We start from the raw sequence: 15,369 nt of genomic DNA on the forward strand, positions 1-15,369 counted from the left end.
GTCGGACAAACGAAATAAATCTAAATTACTTCTCTCAGGTCAAATTATACCTCAGGTTCCCACTGACTAAAACCTTTTTTCTTTCTGTGTCCCAGAGAGGTGTGGCCAGAAGGGGATGTATTTGGCTGTCAAGATATTTCCCCAGAGGAAGAGATCCAGCTGCTGAAACAGATCCTCTCTGCTCCACTTCCCCGTGAGTTTCCATTCCCTTCACACCTATTCCCTTCCAGCTCTTTTCTAGCATAACAGAGATCCAGTCATCCCCACTTTTTCTATAGGGCAGCAGGGACCAGAGGAACAAGGGGCAGAGGAGGAAGATGAAGAAGAAGAGGAAGAGGAGGAGTTGCAAGTAGTCCAGGTGTCAGAAAAAGAATTTAATTTTCTGGACTATCTGAGACGGTGCGTACTGAGAGGACTGAGTTGGTTCCAGGGTGGTGGCTGAAGCCATGAAGACGAGCTGTGTCTTTCTTGTGCTGACATCCTCTCCCTCCCTGTCTTGGCGCAGCTTTGCGTGCTCAACCGTAGTCCGAGCCTACGTGCTGCTGATGCGGAGCTACAAGCAGAATAGTGCCCACACTAACCATTGTGTTGTCAAGATGCTGCATCGGCTGGCCCATGACCTCAAAATGGAAGCCCTGCTTTTCCAGCTGTCACTCTTCTGCCTCTTCAATCGTCTGCTTAGTGACCCTGCCGCTGGGGCCTACAAAGTGAGGGAATACCACAAAATGGGGGTCTGAAGGAGTATGGGAGTCCTGGGGCAGTAAAAGGATAGTCTTCAGGAGATAAGGGATGCCGAGAAGTGTCAAGGGCTGGGAGATGAGAGAGCTGTGAGCGAACTGCATGGGGAAGGATGTAAGAGAGAGTGAGTGAGGAGGGGAAGCTGGGAACAGGTGTAGAGAGAATATCTAAAGGACCAGATTCATGTACACATTTGGTCCAGAGGCCTCAAAACAGCCTTCCTCTCCTACAGGAGCTAGTGACGTTTGCCAGGTACATTTTGGCCAAGTTCTTTGCATTGACTGCAGTCAACCAAAAAGCCTTCGTTGAGCTGCTGTTCTGGAAGAACACAGCTGTGGTTCGAGAGATGACTGAGGGCTATGGGTCCCTGGATGGCGGGTAAGCTTGAGGCTAGGAAAAGATGGGCAGTAAGGGTGGACGTGTCACAAGGTATCAAAGCTGGAAGAGCTTGCAGATCATCTGATTCAACCTTCCCTTCCCTCTCATAGGTGAGGAAACGGGCCCAGAAGGTGAAATGCTTTACTTCAGGCCACTCAAGAATAAGGGCTGGAGCCTAAGTCTTCTAGCTAGTTTCCTCCTCCTTCACTAGCATCACCAGTGAAGGGTTTATTCTGCCAGCCACCTTCATGAAGTGGTCACTGTTGGGAGTGGGGTGGCCCCCAGAGAGAGTCTGTACATGCTTTATCCCAAAACATGCTGGGAAACCGTAAGCATTCATAGAAATATTTATCTCTTTCTCATAGAATCTCAGCTCTTCTCCTTTCATACATCTTTCTTTTCCCCATAATGTCCTCAGTCCCTGCAGTATCAGACCCCATTAGGCCCAGCCTGGAAAATCTCTTAGTTTGACTCTTGGGTTAAGTGGGAGGAGAGTGAGGGGAAGGAAGCACGCCATCAGCCTCTGCTAACTCATTCCTTGGAGTTACCTGCTTCGCCCTACATGTTATTCCTCTAGTCTTGGTGATTTGTTCCATTCAGAACTGAGCAGAGAGAGCCTTTGGTTTCCGCCTTTTGGGCCAAAAACCTACATGTTTCCCCTTGTCCCTTCTGTCCTTAAGGTCTTCTAGTCGCAGGCCCCCTATGTGGAGCCCAGAGGAGGAGGCCCAGCTTCGGGAACTATACCTCGCCCATAAGGATGTGGAAGGTAGGAGATCTGGAGATCTGAAGAGCTTATGAGGAGGGCAGCCTGAGCTCCAGGGCCCCTCTTTACTTCCTCACTTCTTCTCTACCCCGAGGTCAAGATGTGGTAGACGCCATCCTGGCACACCTGCCTACTGCTCCTCGAACACGCAAGCAGATCATCCATCAACTGGTACGGCTGGGACTGGCTGACAGTGTCAAGGACTTCCAAAGGTAGAGGATATGCTCTGGAGGAAATTGGAATGGGAAATCCTCTGTTCACCCTGGGCAACCTCTTCCACTATTCACTTTCCTGAACAGGAAAGGAACTCATATTGTATTATGGACAGAAGATCAGGAGCTGGAGCTGCAACGGCTTTTTGAGGAGTTCCAGGACTCAGATGGTAAGTGAGGTGGAAGTTCAGGGAACCTGTGAGTTGAGAACCAAGCTATCTAATTTTTTGCCCCTTGCCTCCTGTTCTCAAGGAAGGCTTATCCCATTTTTTCTGTCCATTTACTATATATGAGATGTCATTTTTGAGTGAATTGAGCTAGATTCTTCCCAAAAACCTCCGATTTTCATTACTAATCCCTTTCCCCTATCGCTGTTGGGAAGTCACACATTTCTTCTCTATAGATGTCCTGGGTCATATCATGAAGAACATCACAGCCAAACGCTCCCGGGCCCGAATAGTGGATAAGCTGATGGCCCTGGGGCTGGTGACTGAGCGGCGGGAGCTGTACAAGAAACGCCGGAAGAAGTTGGCACCCTCCAGCTCGGTAACAATCTCATCCTTGCTCTGCCTACATGGGCCACTGCCCCTGGAGTCCTCCCTAGAAATAGCCCATGCAGATTCTCCTGTCTCAGGTTGTTCTGATAGCCTGGCCCAGTGGTTAGGTTCCCCCAGTGGGGTGGACAGAAACCAGAGGACTGCACAGTTCCTCATCTTGCCTCCTTTTTTCATTTCACACTTCAATGAATTTTAGCCCAATGGAGAGGAGTCTCTGAAAAATTTTTGCAAGGAAGATACTGAAGAAGATAACCTGTCAGAGGAAAAGAGTGAAGAAGAGGAAGAAGAGGACCTGGGAGCAGATCAAGCCCAGGGTAGCTCAGTCCTCCCAACTGAAGACCTTGGGCAAAACCTGCATCAGGAAGGTGAGTGCTTGGGTTGTGAGAGATGTCTCAGACGGAGGCATTGGGAGAAGGGGCCAAATATAAGTTTTCCTCCTTCCCTTAGGCTTTTCTGCTCCCCTCCTATGGCTCCAGAACTGCCTGATTCGAGTAGCAGACGATCGGGAAGAGGATGGTAAGTGAACACAATGATGGTTTTAGGAGGGCTGGAGCACTGGAGGCTGTTGGCAACCTGGTCTTGGGATGGAGGACTAGTTCTTTCTTCTGTACATCTTAACTATATGACTACTGACCCTGTCCTAGGCTGCTCCCAGTCAGTTCCATTGGTGCCATTGACAGAAGAAAATGAGGAAGCAATGGAAAATGAACAATTTCAGCAGCTGTTAAGCAAGCTAGGGGTTCAGCCCCCTGCCTCTGGGCAGGTAAACACACCGCTTACATTGCCAAGCAGGTAGTCATTAAGGCGTGTTGGTTCTACCTCCAAAATACATTTCTTCCTCCTCATTGCAATTGCCTTATCATTTCTATTTTTTTTTTTTTTAAATGACTGCCTTTATATTATATGAGAGACTGACTTGATTTGTAAACTTTCACTTAAAGCACAATAAAAATTAAAAAAAAAAAAAAGAATGTAAAAAAAAAATGACTGCCTTTATGGGATGTCTTCTATGTTGCAGGCCTTTTACATTATTTTTTTTTTTATATTGTACTTTAGATGAAGGTTTACAGAACAAACTAGCTTCTCATTGAACAATTAGTACACGTATTGTTTTGTGACATTGATTACCAGCCCCATGACATGTCACCACTCTCAGTTGTTGACCTTGGGCTCCCTATTACCAGCTTTCCTGTCCCCTCCTACTTTATAGTCCTTGACCCTGGGCAAGTGTGGCCCTTTAGTCTTATTTTGTTTTGTGGGCCTGTCTAATCGTTGGCTGAAGGGTGAACCTTGGGAGTGCTTCGTCATTTCTGACGAAGACTCTTGCAGCAGCCAGTCTTCTTCCCTCCAGTCTTCTCTTTCCTTCTGTCCATATTCCATACTGCCCCAGAGTTATGTTTCTAAAATATAGCTCTGATTGTGTCACTCCCCTTCCTAGAGCACTTGATGGTTCCCCACTGTTTGTAGGACAGAGTCCAGAGTGGTATTCCCAGCCTTGGCCTGTGGGCCTTGGTAACCTTACCACCATGTGACCCACATACCTACTTTACACCATAGCCATCCCATATTACTTCTGATCGTCCAAAAGCAGGCCTTTTCATGCCTCCAAGTGGTTAATAATGCTAGTTGTTCCACTGGAAGGCTCTGTATACACACATACATACACCTGACTTTCTGATGAACCCAAACTTTAGGACTCAGCTCAATTGTCACTTCTTCTGAGTAGCAGTCCCTTTCACCCTTTAACCCCTGAAGCAAAAGTAATCACCTTGGCAGCTGAGACTTGTTCATTCCCTTGATATATCCCCAGTTGTATCTTCTATTAGATTGTGGTTTCCTTGAAAGCAAGAATCATGTCCTATTCACCTTTCAGTCCCCAGGATCCATTCATTTGTTTTTTAATTAACAACTATATTTACTGGGAGCCTCTTAATATAGCAGACATTGTGCTAGGCATTGGGTATATATTAGATAAATAAGCAATAAGTGAAATTCACAACCCTTGTAGTTCTTCACCACCAATGTAGGGTCATATTTATTCAGTGAATACTATAAAAACCTGGTGAACTAGACACTGATCCCTTTGCTGTGATTTTCACCTTCTTTGCCCCTGTAGGAAACCTTCTGGCGAATTCCAGCCAAGCTAAGTCCCACTCATCTCCGGAGACTAGCAGCTTCTTTGAGTCAACGAAAGGAAGAGGAAAAGCTGCAACCAGAGCTAGAACTTGAAATCCATGGAGAACAAGGGCCTGGTGAGGAACACCGAGCACAAGCCCTGAGGGCCCTCCTGTTAGCCCGGAAAAAGAAAGCAGGCCTGGCGTCCCCAGAGGGTAACAGCAGGACTGCTTCTCTATTAAGTACTTACTATGTGCCGACTGTGTTGGTCTAGAGGGCTGATAGGGTATTTTCAGGAAATGAGTCCCCAGTTCCCTAATTTTATACCTCTTATGGCCATTCCAGAGGAAGGGGCTACTGATGGGAAAGAGCAGCTGAAGGCAGCACCCAAGAAGCGACAACTGCTGGACAGTGATGAGGAACAGGAGGAAGATGAGGGCAGGAGCAAAGGTAGGCATTCTGGCTGGGGCCTACTTTTGTCTTTCCTTTATCACTCTTCTATTCAGTCCTGGAGATAAACTCCACCACCCTCTTTCCCCCTTAACATATTAGATATTCTTTCTCTCTCCTCTGTCATTCCCACAGCACCAGAGGTGGGAGCTCCAGGAATCCAAAAGAAGAAACGGTTTCACATTGAGGATGAAGATGAAACTGACTGAAGAGCGAGAGCCTAGGGGTGGAGACAGGCTCGTTTACAGATGATGAATTTAAGTCAGAGTTGGGAGGGTCATACAGGAGCCAAGAACTCTCTTATTGGACCAAAGCAATAGATTTAGGGCCCAGGAATTTCATGCAACAGTGTTGGATTTCTCTGCACCCATTTTTTATTTCTTTCAGTTTTATCAGTATGCCCTGGAGACTTACTCCTTTTATCTCTATGCCAGTAATTACTAGAGCCCCTTATCTAATGAGTGAGCGAATGAATATAGAGGGCACTCTGGACTGCCTTATTGGTGTGTGCCTTTTGGGTTTCTGCTGGAGGTGGGTCACAGCACCGGATGGGAACTTTATGACATCATGATAGGTGAGGATTTTACATCATTTTTAAGAGACCAGATGCCCGCACGCTGATTTTCTTTCTTGTGATCACACCATAGACCCCTGATTTAGGCCAGCCCCGAAAGTTGATGTAGGGTTGGAATGTGCTAATCTCCAGCTGATGAATGTGTTGTTTGTGGTTGGCATTGAATTAAACAAGTAAAATTAAAAATAGCTAACCTTGGTCTGTCTTGGCAATCTGTCCAAGTCCCCCAGCCCTCCACCTGCTGTGCTCTTGGAAGAAGAACTGTACTTAGAGTTAAAAGAAATCATCTGCCCTTCCTTTTTTCTGCTTTCTTTTTCCGCCTTATAGAATACACAAAAACTCACCTTAGGATCCTTTGTCTAGGATAAATCTTTAGAGTAACCATAGTATGCAACAGGAAGAATCCACTGGTAACCACTAATAAACCTCTGTCTGTATGCGTTGGCCTATTCTGGGTATTTCATATAAGTGGGATTGTAATAATATTTGTCCTTTGTGTGTCTGGCTTATTTCATTCAGCATAATGTTTTCAAGCTTCATCCATGTCATAGCATATATCAGAACTTCATTTCTCTTTATGGCTGAATAATAATCCATTTTATGTATATACCACATTTTGTTCATTCATCTCTTGAGGGACACTTGGGTTGTTTTCACCTTTTGGCTATTATGAATAATGCTACAGTGAACACTGAGGTACAAGTATCTGTTTGAGTCCCAGCTTCCTAGTTTTTTTGATATATACCTAGAAGTGGAATTACCAAATTCTATGCTTAACTTTTTTTTTCTTTCCTATGTAAAATGTTTCTTATGACACTTTTGTATGTTAACTTCCTTAGTTGAATTTTCCTGACATAAGCCCAAACCAAGCCCACTGCCACTGAGTTGATTCCAACTCATGAGCGACCCTATATGCCAGAGTAGAACTACCCCACGGGGTTTCCAAGGCTATAATCTTTATGGAAGCAGACTGCCACATCTTTCCGCTATGGAGCGGCTGGTGAGTTCACATAAATCTCCATGCTTTCAGTTAGCAGCTGAGTGCTTAACCACCGTACCACCAGTGGTTAACTTTCTGAGGAACCACCCAACTGTTTTTCCATAGCAGCTGTGCAATTTTACATCCCACCAGCAGTATATGAGGGTTCCATTTTCTCCACATCCTCACCAGCACTTGTTATTTGGTATATGATGTTAGCTGTGGGTTTTTCATAGATGCCATTTATTATGTTGAGGAAGCTCTATTCCTGGTTTTGTTTTGTTTTTATCGTGAAAGGGTGTTGGATTTTGTCAGATGCTTTTTTTGTATTGATTGAGATGATCGTGTAGTTTGTTTGTTAACATGACGTATTACATTGGTTGATTTTCATTTGTTGAACCACCTTGCGTTCCTGGGATAAATCCACTTGGTCATGGTGTACAGTCCTTTTAATATGCTCCTGGATTCCTTCGGCTCTTACTGTATTGGGGATTTTTGTGTCTATTTTCAGAGGGGATATTGATCTGTACTTTTCTTTGGCATCTTCAGTTTTGGAATCGGTGTAATGCTGGTTTCATAGAGTGAGTTAGAAAGTGTTCCCTCTTTTTTTTTTTTTTTTGAAAGAGTTTGAAAAGGAATGGTGTTATTCTTCTTTAAATATCTGCTAGAATTCATCAGTGAAGCCATTTTTTCCTGTGCTTTTCTTGGTTGGAAATTTTCGACTATTTGATTCAGTCTTTTTATTTGTTGCAGTTCTATTCATATTTCATGTTTCTTTTTGAGTCAGTTTGGACAATATGTATCTTTCTAGAAATTTCTCCATCTCATCTAGATTACCTGATTTGTTGCAGTACAATTATTTATTCTCTTATAATCCTTTGTATTTCTGTAAGGTCGATTTTAGTAATTTGAGCCTTCTCTTTTTTTCTAGTTAAAGGTTTGTCAATTTTGTTGATCTTTTCAAAGAACCAATTTCTAGTTTCATTGATTCTCTTAATTGTTTTTCTATTCCCTGTCTTTAATATTTATTGTTCTCTTCTTTCTACTTGATTTGGGTTTAGTTTGCTCTTCTTTTTCTAGTTCCTTAAGGTGGAAGGTTCCATGTGTATTTGAGAAGAATATGTATTCTTCTATTGTTGAATGGAGTGTTCTGTATATGTCTGTTAGGTCTTGTTGCTTTATAGTGTTCTTGGAGTCTTCTATTTCCCTGTTGATTTTCTGTCTAGTTGTTCTGTCCATTACTCAAAGTGGGATATTGAAGTCTTCAACTATTTCTCCATTCCATTCTGTCAGTTTTTGCTTCATATATTTTGGTGCTCTGTTGGAAGGTGTATGTATGTTTATAATTGTTATATTTTGATGGATTGGCCCTTTTATCATTATATAATGTCCTTCTTTGTCTCCTGTAACCTTTTTTGTCTTAAAGTCTGTTTTGCCTGATACTAATATAGGCACTCCAGCTCTCTTTTGCTTACTGTTTGCATAGACTATCTTTTTTCATCCTTTCACTTTTAACCTATTTGTGTCTTTGAATCTAAAGTGACTCTCTTATAGACAACATATAGCTGGATCAGAGATTTCCTTGAACACCTGGAACCAAAAACAAAACAGAAACTCCCAGTCTTTGCAGATAAGTTTGTGTATATGTTGAGGCACACCTTCGACACTCAGTCAGGCAGTTTACAATTCTACCTTAGCCTTCACTTCCTGCTTGCACAGAGCCTGAAGATCAGCAAGAGGTGAGAGCTAGGGCCTCCTCAGTTATTTTCTGAGCCTGAGCTCAGCCCTGGCACGCATGTGACCTAGATTCCCAGGAATATGTGGGAGCTTTTCAAATCCTTTATTCCTCAAAGCATCTTGTTCCCCAACCTTTTCTTCTAGACTTTTTGGTTAATTATTTTTTGCCCCAATTGTCATCCCTTGCCCCAGGTCACTAATACATTTGCCTTTAAATGTTTTCAGTAAATGCTCCCTACCCCAGCTGCTTAGGCAAAATAAAGGCAAGTCCTTTTAGCCGGTCCTTCAGGGAACCACCAGACAGTTCAAAACAGCCAACCTCAATTCTTTCATAATAGAGTCTATCTGCCCCCTCCACTACTAGATACAAACCATGCATAACAGGCTGCTGTCTTCAGGGCCACCACCAGGCTGGGAAGCAGAGAGAATGGTACCAGGGTAATTACAAAACTCTTACCAAGATTTATCTCTTTCTTGATTAAGTGTTCCCCTGGTTTCTATAAGCTTTTGATTAGATTCTGAGATTCAAAAAGCTGATGTAGACTTTTTTGCCAGTTTATCAATTACTTTTGTGGCGGGATGGACTTTGACGTTCCCTACTCTGTCATGTTCACTGATAATCTGTTTTGATTTTTACTTTTATCTTACCTCTTTTACTGCTTTCTGCGACTTCAGGTTTAATTTGTTCTTTTCCTTTTTTGTTTTGCTTCTAAATCTGAAAGCTTATGTCAGGGTTGGCAAGCTTTTTATGTAAAGGGCTAGATAATAAATATTTTAGGTTTTGTGGCCTGTCTTAGTCATGTAGTGCTGCTATAACAGAAATACCACAAGTGGATGGCTTAAAAAGAGAAGTTTACTTCCTCACAGTAAAGCAGTCTATAAGTCCAATTTCAGGGCATTAACTCCAGGGGAAGGCTTTCTCTCTCTGTTGGCCTTCTCATCAGCCTTCCCCCAGACTAGGAGCTTCTTCATGCAGGGATCCCAGGTCCGAAGGATGCGCCCTGCTCCCAGCACTGCTTTCTTGGTGGTATGAAGTCCCCAACTCTCTGCTTGCTTCCCTTCCCTTTTACCTCTTGTAACGTAAGAGGTGGTGCAGGTCCACCCTAGGAAAACTCCCTTTACGTTGGATCAGGGATGTGACCTTAGTAAGGGTATTAGAGTCCCACCCTAACCCTCTTTGAGATAAAATTACAGTCACAAAATGGAGGACAACCACACAATACTGGAAATCATGGCCCAGCCAAATTGATAACACACACTTTTGCGGGGACAGGAAAAAAAAAATTTTTTTTTTTTTTTAAATTGAATTCATGATGCAGCCCAAGAGGAAAAATTGAGGATATTATGTAGGCAGAGGCCTATCTGGGCGGGGAGTGGGTGCCCTGTGTGCTGCTTGAGGTGAGGCACCAATGAACAATTTCTACCGACCATCACAGTTTCCATCACCAGTTGTGAGAGATCATTCAGCAATTTAACACTAGTTGCCCCAGGTGCTACTTTATGTAGATAGGCCCCTGTAGGTAGGTACTTACATACCGAGAAAATAAGTTTCCACAGATTTATTATTAGATATCAAAATATAACAATAATTGCATACAATTTTTTGTAATGCATGTCTACTAATGTGAGAGAGTGGAATTCTTTTCCTCTAGGGTATGAAGTTAGTATTCCCTATCAATGAAGTTTATAGCAAATACCTGTTAATGCTGATCTGTAAGGAGATTTTATAATTTCATCTTTGAGAATATCTTTTCATACAGATAGTTATCTGCCAAATCCCAATACCAGTCCACTTATGTATGATTTTAATTGAGCACAGTCATCACTTGGAAGGCATTTGTAAAATACTATTAGGATCTTGTCTTAATACTTTGACATGTCAATCAATACGTTACAGATTGATCACTTCCATCTGAAGATAGGGAAGCCTCAATTAGATTTTGAAATAGGGAAATTTCCTTTGCACTTGCATCGAGGTCTAAAAAATGTTCATAGAACTGTAATCTGAGCTCAGAAACATGTTGATGTTGCTGTTAAGTGCTGTCAAGTGGATCCCGACTCGTAGCGAGCCTGTGCACAACGGAACGAAACACTGCCTGGTCCTGCGCCATCCTCACAATTGTTGCTGTGCTTGTACCTATTGTTGCAGCCACTGTGTCAATCCGTCTCGTTGAAGGTCTTCCTCTTTTTTGCTGACCCTCTACCAAGAATGATGTCCTTCTCCAGGGACTGATCCCTCCTGATAACATGTCCAGAGTATGTGAGACATAGTCTCACCATCCTTGCTTCTAAGGAGCATTCTGGCTGTACTTCCTCCAAGACAGATTTGTTCATTCTTTTGGCAGTCCGTGGTACAGTCAGTATTCTTTGCCAACACCACAATTCAAAGGAGTCAGTTCTTCAGTCTTCTTTATTCATTGTCCAGCTTTCACATGCATATGAGGCGATTGAGAATACCATGGCTTGGGTCAGGTGCACCTTTATGCTCAAGGTGACGTCTTTGCTTTTCAACACTTTAAAGAGGCCTTTTGCAGCCGATTTGTTCATAGCAATGCGTCTTTTGATTTCTTGACTGCTGCTTCCATGGGTGTTGATTGTGGATCCAAGTAAAATGAAATCCTTGACAACTTCAATCTTTTCTCCGTTTATCATGATGTTTCTTATCGGTCCAGTTGTGAGGATTTTTGTTTTCTTTATGTTCAAGTGTAATCCATACTGACGGCTGTGGTCTTTGATCTTCATCAGTAAGTGCTTCAAGTCCTTGTCACTTTCAGCAAGCAATGTTATGTCATCTGTATGATGCAGGCTGTTAATGAGTCTTCCTCCAATCCTAATGCCCCATTCTTCATATAGTCCAGCTCCACTGCAAATTTGTATGGGAATGGAGATCTTGCTTCTTGTTTTAACTTCTGACAGCACAGGAAGTGTTTAAAATAGCTTAAAATTACTTGTGATTCAAACAAAATTACTTTTTGAAATGACTTACACAGTGTAAGCTTTCGATATAAGCCGTGTTTTGCCTTGTAATTTTTAGGTTGAATTCATGAAGAAACTTCATCAAGTCTGCAGCAGAAGCTAATTTACAAAGCCAAGCAGTGTTCAGTAATGATGGTTGAGGGCAGTTCTTTTAAAAAAAAAAATTCACTCTTGACCTCGAGCTCAAAAAACTGCAATCAAACTTTATCAATGCTAAGTCATTGGACTGCTGTGGTAGTGCAAGTCAGAATATCCAGCTTTTATTTTTTTGCTTTTTTAAGTAACAACTTTATTAAGATAAAATTTACATACCATACAATTCACACATTTAAAGTAGTTTTTATTATATTCACATAGTCGTACAACCATCACCCTCATCAATTTTAGAACATTTTCATCACCCCAAAGAACGCCCATACCTATTAGTCAATCTCCATTCCACCCTCCCCCAACTCCTGCAGCCGGAGATAATCACTAATCTACTTTCTGTCTCTGTGGATTTGTGTACCATGTACAATACATGGTAACCCTGGTGGCCTAGTGGTTAAGAGCTACAGCTGCCAATTAAAAGGTCGGCAGCTGAAGTCCACCAAGAGCTCCTTGGAAACCATATGGGGCAGTTCTACTCTGTCCTGTAGGGTCACTATGAGTCGGAATCGACACAACGGCAATGGGTGGTTTTGGGTTTTATACAATATGTGGCTTTTGTGACTAGCGTCTTTCACTTAGCATAACGTTTTCAAGGTTCATCTATGTTGTGCATGTATCGGTATTTTACTGTTTTTATTGCTGAGTAATATTCCACTATATGGGTATATTACAATTGCTTATCCGTTTATCAGTTGACGGACATGGGTTCATGAATAAGGCTGCTATAAACATTCGTGTACAAGTTTTTGTGTGGACATATGTTTTCATTTCTCTTCCAACTAGGAGTGGAATTTCTGGGCCATGTGGTAACTCTATGGTTAGCTTTTTTTTTTTAATTTTTACTGTGCTTTAAGTGAAAGTTTACAAATCAAGTCAGTCTCTCATACAAAAATTTATATACACCTTGCTTATATACTCCTAGTTGCTCTCCACCTAATGAGACGGCACAGTCCTTCTTTCTACTCTCTATTTTCGTGTTCATTTGGCCAGCTTCTGACACCTTCTGCCCTCTCATCTCCCATCCAGACAGGAGCTGCCCATATAGTCTCATGTGTCTACTTGATCCAAGAAGCCCATTCTTCACCAGTATCATTTTCTATAAAAAAAAAAAAAAAAAATACCGTAGTCCAGTCCAATCCCTGTCTGAAGAGTTGGCTTTGGGAATGGTTCCTGTCTTGGGCTAACAGAAGGTCTGGGGACCATGACCTCCGGGGTCCTTCTAGTCTCAGTCAGACCATTAAGTGTGGTCTTTTTATGAGACGTTGAGGTCTGCATCCCACTGCTCTCCTGTTCCTTCAGGGGTTCTCTGTTATGTTCCCTATCTGGGCAGTCCAGCTTTTATTTTTGACAAAATTCATGGAACTGACAGTGGATAAGTCCATGAGGGCAAATGAAATTCACTGCTAACACTACTGGTTTAATAACACCTGATAGCTTCAAACATTTTTTGCGAAGTATCTGCTTGTGAATAATACAATGAATGGATACAGGTAGAATGAGGACGCAATGTGTGTAACCAATGTCATTGAACTATACATGTAGAAATTGTGAATGGATGTATGTTTAGTTGTGTATATTGCCATAAAAAATAAATAAAAATAATAATGAATAACCATAGGCTTTAAATAGCTTCCACAAACTTAGTAAATTTGTCCAACTAACCTGTATTCTGCTCCATACATAGATTTCCCATCATCTGTTGTAATACGTGTTAATATATTCTACTTCATGTTGTACTGAATTAGTGTTTATTCAACTTCTGTGAAAATATTCTCACCTGTAGTTGTTCCACCCAAACTGTTCGTAGAGGGCTAAGTCTTCAGTCACTTCATACTTGCCATTGACTCCTTGAATAAACAACTGAGCAGTGCTGATAGCATGTGTCCACTCATCAAGAGACAAGTCATTCAAAATTATTTGGCTTGTTTTTTAATTGACTACTGATGTTGCTTGTAATCAACTTTTCGGACAGCTCTTCTCACCAAAAGGCTAATAATTTTAAACAAGGTCATTTTCTCTGGACACATTGCTTTGAATACTACAATCAAATACAATCTAATTAACTCATTATTGGTAAACAGTTTTCCTTGCTTGGTTAACAAATGAGCCACTTGGAAACTTTTCTTCATGTGCAGCCTCATTTCATAGTTTACTTTTGTGAAGAAATTCTGCTATAATGAGATACTCATTTTTTAAATTTATTATTGCACTGTTGGCTGCTTTCTTGTGAGTTGAGAATATTATGAGGAGTGCCTAGTCTGGAAATGACAGCATAATGCATACTTTTAGCGCAGTGTCATGTATTGAATTGTATCCCCCAAAAGTATGTGTATCAATTTGGCTAGGTCATTATTCCCAATATTATGTGATTGTCCACCATTTTGTCATCTGATCTGGTTTTTCTGTGTTTTGTAAATCCTAATCTCTGCCTGTGGTTAATGAGGCAAGATTAGATTATGTTAAGAGGGTTAGGGTGGGGTTATAACACCCTTACTCAGGTCACATACCTGATCCAATGTAAAGGGAGTTTCCCTGGGATGTGACCTGCACCACCTTTTATCTTACAAGAGATAAAAGGAAAGGGAAGTGAGCAGAGAGTTGGGGATCTCATACCACCAAGAAAGCAGCACTGGGAGCAGAGCATGTCCTTTGGAGCCAGGGTGCCTGCATGGAGAACCTCATAGATCAAGGAAGATTGATGACAAGGACCTTCCTGCAGAGCTAATAGAAGAAGCCTTTCCCTAGAACTGGCGCCCTGAATTTAGACTTCTAGCCTACTAGACTGGGACAGAATAAACTTCCCTTTGTTAAAGCCATCCACTTGTGGTCTTTCTGTTATAGCAGCACTAGATAACTAAGACACACAGCTATAGTGGCATTGCATAGTAAACACAATACTTTGCCATTTAATTTTATAACAAAACAATCCATGCTCCACCGTGCCTTAAAAGTATGCAAAGTGATGACACTGCCACCTATGGTCTCTGTCACTATGAGTCAAAAATCAGTTTGACGGCACTTAACAACAAGGTATTAATCCTGGACTGGTGAAGATCTGCAAGTGCAGGTACCTCTATTTATTATTGCTCCACTCACCTATGTGTATCTTGTCTTTGGATAATCACTCTCCCAATTTGTACCCAATGCCCAAAGCAAATGAGCATGGCTATGTTTCCATCAAATTATATTTATGGACCCACTGAAATTTGAATTTTACATGTCACAAAGTATTCTTTTGAATTTTCTCCCAGCCAATTAAAAATGTAAAAACCACTCTCAGCTTGAGGGCTGTACAAGGACAGCCAGTAAGCTATAGTTGACATGTGGGCCATGGTTTACCAACACCTGGCTTGGAAGATTAATTTTAATCCTTCTTAATATAAGCATTTAAAGGTATAAGTTTCCTTCTAAACCCTACTTTAGCTAATAATGGTACCTAGTCATGGAGTTGAATGAATTATATGTACAGCGCTTAGGACAGACTTGGCACATACTATGTATTATATAAGGGCTAGTGATTTTATTTATTATTAATCTTTATTTTATATATGAAAGTGACTTTGAATTTGACTTCTTAGATTAGAATGATGTTCCTGGATTCTCTTTTTTGGTCTTTCCAGCTACTGGCTCTCCCGATGGTCTAGGGAAACCTGGCTCTTGGGGCCAAGGGCCAAGGTCCAGGCTCCAGGAAACATTGATCCTGTCTCCCTTGAATTCCACCACCCAGGTTCCTAGGTCAA

The 15,369-nt window shown here is 41.9% G+C and overlaps 1 protein-coding gene across 6 annotated transcripts in view; it reads left to right on the plus strand.

The window, feature by feature from the left end:
* TIMELESS (timeless circadian regulator) overlaps positions 1 to 14,445 on the plus strand; it is a 45,760-nt gene extending 31,315 nt beyond the window's left edge. The window contains exons 16-29 of one of the 6 annotated variants that reach the window (XM_064284050.1): positions 96 to 193; positions 279 to 399; positions 506 to 707; positions 971 to 1,116; positions 1,797 to 1,882; positions 1,974 to 2,091; positions 2,179 to 2,261; positions 2,495 to 2,637; positions 2,845 to 3,013; positions 3,096 to 3,164; positions 3,293 to 3,411; positions 4,765 to 5,005; positions 5,109 to 5,213; positions 5,349 to 14,445. In XM_064284050.1, the coding sequence (XP_064140120.1) occupies positions 96 to 193; positions 279 to 399; positions 506 to 707; positions 971 to 1,116; positions 1,797 to 1,882; positions 1,974 to 2,091; positions 2,179 to 2,261; positions 2,495 to 2,637; positions 2,845 to 3,013; positions 3,096 to 3,164; positions 3,293 to 3,411; positions 4,765 to 5,005; positions 5,109 to 5,213; positions 5,349 to 5,422 (1,774 nt within the window). In that variant the 3' untranslated portion in view covers positions 5,423 to 14,445. Of the gene's footprint in view, positions 1 to 95; positions 194 to 278; positions 400 to 505; positions 708 to 970; positions 1,117 to 1,796; positions 1,883 to 1,973; positions 2,092 to 2,178; positions 2,262 to 2,494; positions 2,638 to 2,844; positions 3,014 to 3,095; positions 3,165 to 3,292; positions 3,412 to 4,764; positions 5,006 to 5,108; positions 5,214 to 5,348 lie in introns of those variants that run through there. The other 5 variants (XM_064284052.1, XM_064284053.1, XR_010321828.1 and 2 more) reach the window with 5 other exon arrangements.
* Positions 14,446 to 15,369: the final 924 nt, after the last annotated feature.

The sequence above is a fragment of the Loxodonta africana genome, chromosome 4 (assembly GCF_030014295.1).
Source record: "Loxodonta africana isolate mLoxAfr1 chromosome 4, mLoxAfr1.hap2, whole genome shotgun sequence".
Lineage (NCBI taxonomy): Eukaryota > Metazoa > Chordata > Mammalia > Proboscidea > Elephantidae > Loxodonta > Loxodonta africana.